Source organism: Mya arenaria, chromosome 7 (genome assembly GCF_026914265.1).
Source record: "Mya arenaria isolate MELC-2E11 chromosome 7, ASM2691426v1".
NCBI classification, from domain to species: Eukaryota; Metazoa; Mollusca; class Bivalvia; order Myida; family Myidae; genus Mya; species Mya arenaria.
In genome coordinates, this window is record NC_069128.1 from 41,432,523 (window position 1) to 41,444,844 (window position 12,322).

Consider the following 12,322-nt stretch of genomic DNA (forward strand, 5'->3'; position numbering starts at 1 on the left):
TGAATGTAAAGTAATTCAGCTTTGGGGAACCGATACGGTCACATCGATTCAATTGATTGTTCAATTTTATAAGCATATGTTTATGGTGAAAGGTTTATGTTTTTATGCAAATTAGTTATAAAATAATCTATTTGTTTTCACTTGTCTACAAAAAAATAGCGATGTTATGTAAGTTTTTACAACTTGATATAGTATGTATACAAGAATTGTGTAAATGATATGTCTTTTATACTTTATTGTTGAAGAGCTTAAGGGTAAGGAGGCCCTGCATCTAGTGGTAAAATACACATCCTGTAAATCTGGATGCCAAATTGGTTTCTGAGTTTTCGCAAGAAGGATGGTTTTATCTCAGTTTTTTTCTCCGTCAGTCGACCACGTCTGTAAGCTCCATTTTGTCAAGCATGTTGTTAAATAGACATACTTTTATCATGTTGCAAATTCATGCTGTATGTGTTAATCGGTTGCCAAACTCCTTCTTTGAAACTTCCTAATAAATATCATTGACATAATTTTGCTTTTTTTATTTCTATAGGAAGTCATAGAATGTCATTCAGGGAATTGATTTTTCGATTACTTGGCATGTCGATGCCGTTTCAACTGAATTCAACTGAATTCTTGTATCACACGATAGTCCTTAAACCAATTTTATTTTTATCTAACTGAAAAGTAATGTCACTTTTACAGTTTATACATTTATTGCTTTATGTTATTAGGTTATGCGACTACTAGCACATTATATCACATCCCATACATGCACTCATAGATGTGATTCAATATATTCAAATGTTGTGTCTAATCTTAATCTAAAACAACACATTTAAACGTGGCATTTTAACAACAAACATTTCTATTTTTAGCTTTACAACTACATAACATTACGGTACATAGAACAGTTCGATAATGTAAACATTGGATATTTCATGATGTTAGTGTTAGATCGTATCTTTTTTCTCAAGTTTCATAGAAAAACATCCGTTCACGAGTAAAATAAAAAAACAATCCTACACTGAACTCTCAAAAAAATATGTTAGTAATACTTGTATACTTGTTTTTGTAGTTGTATTGGTATTTTATTTAAATTTCTAAATACCCCGTTTTCGAATAAACTTTTGCTTTACCCAAGGGACGTCCCTCGCCTAAACCTTCAATCAATAATGACGTAGACTGTCATTCCTTCATAATCAGTCATACAGATCCAGTGGTCACTTTTTAAAAAAAATGTTTGAAAGGTTCAAAGTCAAAACTAATCATGAGTGGTTTAACATTAGATTAAAAACCGTTCTACCAGTTGTATTGTTTGTTTTATGATAGAACATGAGTTAATGATACGTGAATGTCAAATCAAAGTCATTTTTAGAGAATATGGTCGACTCTAAGATTGGGTGAAAACCACGCTATACAGTTGGTATGATGATTGGAGGCTATCTAAGTGTAGTAGTTAATTATTGTGTTAATTTCCCCGGAAGTTGGTTATACAAAGTCAGTTAGTTTTAAAACATAGCAAATACATGCTATAACATCGAATTTTGTTTTAACAATTGTTTTCGCAAACTAATATTTAGTACTGAAGCCATAAGCTTCAACATCAGGTTTAAAATTGGGCCTGCCATTTTCTTTATAAATGCAAGTTGAGTTTATTTCCAAAATAAAATATTTAAACGGATGAGTTTTTTTTTTAGCTGAAAACAATTTTTAGCTATATATGATGGTTTAACAGATATATTCTGTTTTATTCGAAAGGAAGTAATTACAACTTAATTTAAAAGTGGTTTTCAAAGTTGATTTAATCACTAAATTATGTTACTAATATTGTTCCATTAATGTACTTCACTCAATTTACGCTATATTAATAATCGCAGTATTAAACTGCAAACTATTCTCGTAAGGTGTTATATATATTCAGTTCAACGGTCGTACATATAATAAAACCATGAACGAATATATACGAGATGTGTTGTGTGACAACTACTTTAAATATCAGAAAATATTGAAAAAGCATTATCAGGTACTCTAAATATTCGTTTTGTCATTCATACAATTATATCTTAGGTTTTAGTGTTCATGGTGGGAATAGTATAACTGTTGATAACATCTCTGCTTATACGTGGAAACACTAATTTCATAATTCATATAAGCTTATTTTGTCGTGATTATCCATTGGTCACATCATGAAGTTAAAGCACAATTTTGTTGTTCCAAAGGGACTGTTGAGACGTTAAACAGTTTAAAAAGAACTGAAAAATAAATATTATATTTTATCTTGATCAGGTTCTCTTAGGGCTAGTACCTTTTAGGCATTGTCCATAGCATTTGTTTTAAGGCCATTTGTTGCGAATATATTTGATATATATATATATATTTACATGACTATAATTCTAATCTTGGTCGCTTAAAATTAGGGACATGCCATTCTTTCATTTTGGGTCTTGGAGGGGGAGATGATGTTTAACATGATCATTTGGGGTTTTAGCTCGGGCCACATGGTCCTCGACGTTTTACTGGTTGAAGTGAATATTATCAAAGAGAGGTCTTTGTTGTGATTGTTCAGTTAATGCTTATATGTGTTAAAGAAGAATAACACATGTCATTTCCCATTCGGAATTAGACATACTGTAAAAAAAATCTTAGCTGATCAAATACGATGCTTTAGATACATGTCTCACTTCTTTTTACCGAATATGTATATTTATGTTTGTATACAAACTATCACCTTGAATGAGTTACACTCTCGATATAGCCATAATGTATATTTTCTTTTTTTAAATGTGTAATGATTTGAATAAAGTAATTCATTTTCCATATTAAATATGATATTTTCTCTTAATTTTGTAAAACAAACAGTTTAAATGTTAAATATATATATATATATATATATATATATATATATATAAATGTTAAATATATATATTCGTTTGTGTGTGTGTGTGTGTGTGTGTATGTGTGTGTGTGTTTTCCGTTCAAAATGTGTAATGCGTTGAATTGATATGTTCTCTTAATTTCGTAAAACAAACAGTTGAAATGACGTTCCGTACTATATATACTATATAATTGCAAAAGGAATTAACGTCATGATCATTTAACAATTTATGACGTCATCTTATCTTAAACTACGTCACAATTTTAAATAAAGATTAAAACCATTAAACGTATTTTGTTTCAATTGTGATTTGTATGCGTGCTAGCCATTAAGCTAAGATATTTGCATTGCATTGCAATACAGGGAGGTAGTTCTTCTATTTCTTACCGGACAAACACATGATAAAGATAATCCGACACTCATCATCTTTTAACACTACATTATTAACAAATTGCCAAGAAAATCTATACGTTTCATCACAAAACGATAGTTTACTGACATAAACTTGTGTAAAATATGATTTCTAATGTATTAAATGTTTTGAAAAAACTTAAATCTTAAAGGGCTACGTGATAAAAGTTTGCATTAACATTTTAATACTTAAAACTCCTTAATTCACATTGCGATTGTGTTTAATAATGAATGCACTTCAACATAATTTAGTATGTGTTTTGCGCTTTAATTAACAAAATGTATACCGATTATTGATTTTAAATACACAAATATATCGGTTCAAATGAAGGGTCTAGCACAGAAAAACATATATACTTATTTACTTACATTAATTGATTTTAAATAAGCTCGTAACTATGACTTGCATAATTCAGCTAAGACTTTGCCGCCTACAATTTAACGCCATTTATATTCTTTGATCTGTCCCTACTGCCTGTCTTTTCTTTTTACGTTAACGTATTACGGGTTAATTGCACTGCTTCAGTGCTGGTTTTTTTAGATCTTCTTTTTTTCCGTAAAAAAATATTTCTTTATTTTGTTTAAGATAACTTTAAAAAAACACACACAACATAAAACGTGTTACGAGACGAGGATAAGTCCGTAAATATCAAACAATGAACAGAACATTGGTTTACGTGCTCATTTATATGATCATGTATTGTAAGCATATCAAATTCCCTTTCTAAGTATATATTAGCATGAAACACATTGCTGATAAAGGGAAGACATTTACATAAAATATTACCGTCTGAATGCCATCCGGGAAGGTAAAATCCAACACAAAGATGCAACACAAATGGCCATTCAACGTTTCTTCTATGCTGGTCTTGACCTCAACTGTTCCAGTCGGTTGACTCCCTTTATAACCAAATTACATTAATAAAATTCCGCTCTATAACATATTAAAACACTCATTGTAATTTCGAAAATGTTCTTATAATAGGAACACAATCCTTCAAACAACAGACCACATCGGCTAAAATGCAACGCATCTGTTAATGCTTAAAAAATGTTATCATTATTCCATTAAGGAACTACACGTAACAACTTACATTTCCCAAATTATTTGAGAAAACATTTAAAACCACTTCAAGCATAATAAAGCAATGACATTTAATTCAATTTACAATAATCAAGATTGAAATTTTACAATTCCTTGTCAATTACTGATGTTTAAGTACCTGTATAGAACGAAGTCATTTAAGGACAACTTAAAGTTCAAGTGATCTTCTATGTGTGGGAACTTCGCTGGCATTATTACTCTTTCCTGAAAACATATAACTAATCAATGACTTTAATTATTTACGGTTGGTATATCAATGCATTTCGAGTAACATATACACAACATAACAAACAGAGTATGACTATATATTTTACCAAAAGGCGTTGGAACCATCGCTTATTTGCATATTAATACATTAATCAGTCTTAAACAAACACTGTTCTTTTTCGTCCTTACGTTGTATTTTAGCTATCACTGCTTACCCTTTCAACTCGATTCAAGTCTTCTTTAGTTCCTTTTAACTCCGCCTCGATATCCATTCTAGCCTAAACAAAACATAAAACAACGTCAGCCATGTGAAACAGGTAAGCATTTATTAAAGTACATAAAGAGCTTTGATATTATTCAAATTCTAATTCGAGAATAATTACTTTGCCTAAATGATATAGAAACATATTGCAACGATATAAAGCAACTTAATAAAAATAATGTTTTATCAAGAATGGTGATTTTCTTTTAAACCATGTATTGTTTAGATTAGGAAACAACGGACAATAAGTTTTCTCTTGCTCGTTATGTGTTCGATTAACGTATACTTTTGTATTTGTACTTTCTGTGAATATTAACAAAGAGAGGGTTATTTTGTAAATGTTCATTTATAGCTGTTCATAGGATTAGAATATGCTATTTACAATAAATTATTCCAAATGAGGTAGCGTAGTTTCTGGCTAGGAATATTATTTCAAATGAGATAAATTGGAGATTAATCTACACATATTTTTCATTTATATACACTTGTCGCAATTCTTGCATGTCAAGCATAAATATATAAAAATATATTATAATAATTATCTTACAATAACACTTAACCTATTTGACACTACCATCATTTATGTTTTGCTTTGAGTATTTGTGACAAACATTGTTCTATTTGTTTTGGTCGAAAATATCTTTCTTCGCCGTTTCGTAAACATTTTAAAATCGCAATTAATATTTGCAGTGTTTTCCGTTGGAAATCAACTGTTGACTTTACAATTGAAAAATAGTTGTAATTTTTTTTTCCTACAGAGTCAAGTATTATACTTGCATGCAACGATTAACGAGCGGTGGTTTCTCAATTAGCATAACCTACAGTACGTATATCAACGGAGTATGTGGCCGAACAGGAAGGACATTAGGCGTTTGTTTACGGGAGTGTTTTTCAAGTTCAACCAAACAAAATGAATCATTTTACTAATTTTATCAACGTTTTTTACCGGAAGGGACATTTTGAAAAGGCTAACCATACATCCAATACAAGTTCATTGTACAAGTTTAGTAAAACGTCAACAAACTACATTACCACAAGAACTATCATGTCAAATAAGTACACAAATAATTTTATTTTGATGATTATCAAGATATATTTGTGGTATCTGAAAATTTAAATGTTAAATCTCGAGCAGAATAATAACTGAGTGTTGTTGTCATTACTGGAAGAAGTGATGAATCAACACTTATGTAAGAACTCGTGTTTTCGGTAATCATGCCTATCCCAGGAAAATCGAAACTAACAACATTCGTTTACCTTTACTAAACATCCATTAAGCTGGGTATCATGTATATCCGTCAAACTGATAACAATTAGTTAGTTATAGCCCTAAATGCAAATGATCGGATTACCTATGTTGGAGAACATGACACCAGGAACATGTCAATTTTTAAGGTACAGTCTCGACTCTGTGAATGATAAGTATTCATATGTTTGAGTATATTTATGCAGAATCTTTCATTTTTCAATAAACTTAAACATTTGGGATCATATGTACGGGTTCTCATATTAATCCAATCTCCCTCGATTGTTTGCTCTCTTGAAGCCAAAAGTAAAATAAATATGTTATTATGAACAGATTCTTATTCGTGCAACATCTTACCTTCTCTGATTTATCCAGGTCTTGTTTCACTTGTTTCAGCTTACCACACAGTGACTGTCTTGTCTGTAAACATGTATGAAGTTTGTTACTTTGTTATCCGTTTAAATGATGATAATACATATTTTATGAAAACATCCTATTTGTGCAACATCTTACCTTTTCTGATTTATCCAGGTCTTGTTTCACTTGTTTCAGCTCATCACTCAGTGACTGTCTTGCCTGAACATGTATTTAATTTGTTACATTAGTAACCAGTATGAATTACTAGTACGATAATACATATTTCATTAAAACATCATTTTTGTACAACGTTTGACCTCTTCTGATTTATCGAGGTCTTGTTTCACTTGTTTCAGCTCATCACATAGTTACGTTCTTGTCTGTGACTGAGGGCGCGGTTACATTAGTAATCCGTATGAATTATGACAATACATATTACATATACAAATAAAACTAAACACCTACGAATAGTACGTCAACCTATGTTTCCTCTTGAAATCCTCTTATCAGATGAACGGTGATACTGGCATTCTAAAACGTCTCTGCTTGGATTTAAGTTTTTGTGAATTTGAGGAAGCAGGCCAATTAATTCTTAGAGGTTGCCTTATTTTAAACTTTCAACCCAGTTTCTCGTAACGTTTCAAGTTTTTGTAATTAACAAAATATCAATATTTTGCATACAGTTATCTTCTAGAAAGCCAATGCAATACTACAAATGAAACTAGTAGCATAGTTCAATGGCGCTGTTAAGCATAAAACGATTTTATTGATATTCATGCAACATAGATTTAATACAGAAATGTGCAAAGATGATACTAAAGTAAAAACCAAACTCGTATTAAAAATAACACGTTAAAATATCAGCCTAATAAATACACTTAACAGTGTACCTATGTTCAAGTATAACACCAGTCCTGTATATACCCAGCATTCTTAATGTATAGTGGCAACGATTACAAAGGTCTGAACATTATAATTACAATCTACCTGTTTGGTACACCCGATTGTATGATAACGACCAGATTAATACAATATATTTCCTATGCCATGACGATTAAGCTCGTTAATCATATTTTACAAGTGATTTCCCTTTTAATCAGAAGGGAAAATGCGTTGGATTTCCCGATGAGTGTTTGCTATATTTTTATCACTGGTTTACAAAACATTCGAACGAATACCCTGTCTAAAGACACAAGGCTAACATTAACAGACACTTATCTAGAGATAAACCCGTACCAAACAACACAGACAGACAAAAACCCAGTTTTAGATTATTTCACAGAGGGTTCATATTAACATTAAATCGAAAATACAAACCTTTTCTGATTCGTCTAATTCATTTCTTGCCTTTTTCAACAATGCAGTGAGCTCTCGCCGTGTCTAAAATATGAAAACATATAACATAAAATGATACACGTTTTTAAAAATGATGATAGCATCGGTCGTATTTGGTCATATTTGATATTGAAATAAAAAATGCAATATGATATACTTCGACAAACCAAATCATATAATAAATGAAATTTCATGTACGGATTAGAAAAACATAAAGTGCAAATTAATTCATTGATAAAAAATATATATATCGACAATCTTGTTGATGTTGAACTCGTAATGAAGTTGGAATTATGCTACTGAGCATCTAAGCAACAAACACAATAAGCGATACCTTGTTAATTTCTGTGATGAATGCGACAACGTCGTTGGCATGTCCATCGTCGCTCCCTGTAACTTCTTCATGTTGTTCACAAACTTCCTCCAAGTCCTCAAACACACATTTTAGAATAACTTTGTTTTCTTTAAAGCCAATCCCTTTAAACGTGTGTATGTGTTTAATTTCTTTGAGGTGGGATCTTGCGTCCGAAACCTCTTTCTCAAAATGTCTACTCACGAGGAACAAGCGCCCAGCCATTTTATTGTCAACGAAATCATCAATTTTTATTTCTTCATTGTCACACCACTTGATTTTCTCATCACACATCTTAGTAATATGGGAAAAGGTGTTTATATTTTCTTCATATCTCTCTCTTATTCCGTCTTTAATGCTACTTGTCAATTCATCTACACGCTGTATTATTTTATTTCGTAATTCCATACAATCTTCCACGCATTGATCAGCATTATTCTTGTAGCTCTCCTTACTGTGTTCTGCTTCATCTTTCAAAAACAGAATGTCTGCTTTTAGCTCATTGAACAGTGATTTCATCGTGTTGACTTTATCGCAATCAATGTTTATATCTCCATGCAGCAAGTCAACAACCTCTTTAATGCAAGAATGATGTTCTGAATGAAGGCATCTGCCACAGATCACGGAATCATGATTTTTACAAAGAAATATCGTTCTCTCTGTCGGATGCTGCTTACATCTCTCTTCAGTGATGTCCCGCATAGTGATCTTTGGGTTATCATTATTTTCCTCATTCAAACTGACATTGTGAGTTTTAAACATTTTTCCTATCTTGTGAATATCTATACAAGTTTCTCCAAGGTATCCACAGGTTTTGCAATATCCAATTGCATTTTCGTTACTGCACATTTCACACTGAATCTGTTTTGAAGCCATAATTTTTGGTAATGCAGTTTAAGATAAAAGGAATGAAGTCAAAACGTTCTTTAATAAACAAGTGTGTGTGGTTTGTGGGATGAAGTGATGATTATTTGTCAAATATTATTAATTATTTCACTGTAAACCCTATATCTTCATATGAGTATATGAATCACTGAAAATATAAATACATGTATGATTAGCAAGATCACAAGAATAACAGATAATCACGAGTGTGTAATAAAGCTAAGGTCAGTTAACGCTGCCATTGAACTCACGTTTAAACATATTAGTAACAACTTGACTTAGTTTCAATCGTTCATTTAGGCTTAAAAGGCAATCTTAGGTTTTAAAACGATATAATAGAGAGTGTGTCATAAATCTAAAGGCAAGTAAAGCTGTCAACAAAATCACGTTTGCACAGATTATGAACAGTTTTTTCTCCGTAGAAATCGTTTTAAACGCAAATTACTAAGGCGTAACAAGAACAGAGACGTTTTAAATATAATGTTTATCGATCGATTAATTATATGAGAAAGTGTTATGTTAAGCTACACTAGTGTGTATGATATAACAAAGATGCATCAGTAAATTAAATGATGGAAGAGTATCAATAATGCGTAAACATGATGGAGAAGTACAGAAAAACAACATTAAACAAACACCGTTGTTATAAAAACATTATGTATTCCCTTACTGACATCGCGTCATATTCACAGCCAGATGATTATATGCCAACTCCATTATATCAAGAGACAAAAAATCGTTAACATGATTCTATCAACAATCAACAAGTCTTTGTCCAATAGTAACGCGTCTTTAGTTCTCAACAGTGTAAACAATATTACAATGCATATACAAAATCAATTTACATAATGAAAAAACAGATGCATTTTGACTATAAAGTAATAAACAAATAGCAATCATTTAAGAAATATCTAACAAAAAAGAACTGTAAAAATACACGAGTAACTCGATTGACTATACAAACAGGAATATGAACAGGCACCATTAAAACTTAAGCAGAAGTCACTTCAGTCGTGATAAATCATTGAACAATGTATTTTAAAGAAAGACGCTAAATTTAAAAAAAAATGAATATATGAGATGATTTTTGTGGATCTTAAAATCTTAAATACCGTATGATCACTGAAGACCGCAGAAATCACACTTGCATTCGGGTGGGCTCAGAGGCCTCCCGACAAAGATGTCAAGGGTCCGATCCCTTGTCAGGGAAGGTTATTGTGGCCTTGCACACGGACACTCAGTTCTAGTGAATTTGACTCAGGAAGCGGACTCGAGCGTGTTTAAAAAATCAATTGTAAACTTTCTGAACAACAGAGCTTATTACCAACGAACCAACCTGAATTATATTCAGAAGCAAATAATTTCCTTGTTGAAAAATTTACTTTCTGTTTTGAAGGCTTAAAACACTTATATTAAACTTACAATATTCTAAGAATAGGAGTTGGGTACATACCATATTGGGGAAATTTTGCTAGTCAGGTAATGATCAGAAACGATTCGAGTCTTGTATGAATTTATGAACAGTATCAACTATTTTGGAGTTGTTCACATTGTTTGGGGTTGGATTGCCATAGAGAATGAAACCAATGTTAACATTTGTGATAATTGACATATCACAAAAGAAAGTTTATCGAGAGTCGGTATATAAAGGACAATGCATAACGTTCTGTTTGTATTAATGCACATCATATTCAATACGTTAAATAAATAATGCGCACTTTTTTAGCCATAAATGCATTTCCAAATAGCATGTTAGTTTGAATGGTACGGGTTTTAGGGAGTAAAACGTTTTCAGACTGTGCGGCTATAAGTATGCTCAGGGGCGAATTAAATGTAAATATTATAACATTATCTGCATTATGTGTGTGTGAAGATGTGCTGTCGATTAATGGTTAAGGTAATTTTTCCCGTATTTATTTCATCTATTTTAGCTATTTTAGCTATGTATTAATGCCATTTAATTCGATAAGTCGATAATATACATGTAACCACCTAAATTTTGTCATAACTATTCGGTTAAATCATTTGGTATCAATCGATATTACAAGCAATCTGCGTCGGACTTTTTAATATAGAAATACTATGACTAAAATAAAGCGTTAGCAAAAGTCATTTCAGTCGTCACAGATTATTGAATCGTATGTTAATGACTGGATCATAAAGGTTAAAAAAAGAAAAAGAAATCGAATGAGTAACGATGATTTCAAATCATAATTCCATATGCTCTCCCTATGGCATCTGAAGACCGGAGAAACCAAGCTGCATTGTATTTATAAAGCAAATGACTTCCTTATTTAAATAAGATCGCCTCTTTAGCTTTTAGCTTTGTAACACTTAAAACATTTGGATATCATTTTTAAAAAAAAGAATTTATCCAAATATTGAACACACTCCGAAATAAACATTTTAAACATATTGAATGTAATTAAGTCTCTAAGACAAGTGAAAGCACACCAAAATAACAATAAAAGTATGTAAAAGCTAACACTTAAGCCTCTATCTTATTTAATGTAACATAACTTTTACTGAAATCCCATCGTAAGCACTGTAGGTTACATAAGCCATCCAATTTAGTGAATATAACTTAAAGCATGAATCTAAAAAGCTCAAATATTGTATTCATGGATTGAATAGTGTGTATTTCAAAATTGTAAACATGATTACAGACAACCGAGGTCAACCAACCTGCATTGTATTCAGAAGCAAATTACTTCCTTGTTTAAGTTATATCTCCTTTATTGTTATCTTAGGCTTTAAACCCTTATTTGCAATCATTAAGAAAACACAAATATCCAAAATATTGAATACATTCCCAAATGACCTCTTCTTAAAACTCGGTTTAAAATAATTATTAGATTTAAAAAAAAAACAAGCATGCATATCAATGTAAACAACTGACGTTAGTTACTACGGGAGCAGTCAACAGTTTTGTTAAGAGACGATATTCACTGTCTACATGTCACTTAAGGAATATTTTAAGAAATGATATTAACCACTTTCAATCGAAAACAGCTTTAATTAAGGGAATATCTATGTTGTGGTGGTATGGATTCTTTATTTATTTCAATAAGGGACACACCAAGAAGTCTAAACAAGAATGTAGGTTTTCGATATTGATTGTGAAATGCATAAACTAAAACTTGTATTATTTGTTTATATAAAAGGATTCTTGTGCTGATACTTTAAGCTAAATTTGTGAGAACGCCGGTGAAGTAAAAAAAGAACGGTACAAGAAATAGCATGTGCCTAAGATGCAACGAAGTAGAATTGAACATTGATGAATATGTGTATGTCGCTTAATATCA

General features: G+C 31.3%; 1 protein-coding gene across 2 annotated transcripts in view; it reads right to left on the bottom strand.

Moving 5' to 3' along the window:
• LOC128240187 (uncharacterized) overlaps positions 1-11,898 on the bottom strand; it is a 41,649-nt gene extending 29,751 nt beyond the window's left edge. Inside the window, exons 1-8 of one of the 2 annotated variants that reach the window (XM_052956708.1) lie at positions 11,703-11,898; positions 8,115-9,165; positions 7,763-7,825; positions 6,602-6,664; positions 6,446-6,508; positions 4,796-4,858; positions 4,492-4,577; positions 4,056-4,168 (exon numbers count right to left, since the gene is read on the bottom strand). In XM_052956708.1, the coding sequence (XP_052812668.1) occupies positions 4,144-4,168; positions 4,492-4,577; positions 4,796-4,858; positions 6,446-6,508; positions 6,602-6,664; positions 7,763-7,825; positions 8,115-9,008 (1,257 nt within the window). In that variant the 5' untranslated portion in view covers positions 9,009-9,165; positions 11,703-11,898 and the 3' untranslated portion in view covers positions 4,056-4,143. The remainder of the gene's footprint in view (positions 1-4,055; positions 4,169-4,491; positions 4,578-4,795; positions 4,859-6,445; positions 6,509-6,601; positions 6,665-7,762; positions 7,826-8,114; positions 9,166-11,702) is intronic. The other variant, XM_052956709.1, reaches the window with a different exon arrangement.
• Between the last annotated feature and the right edge of the window lie 424 nt (positions 11,899-12,322).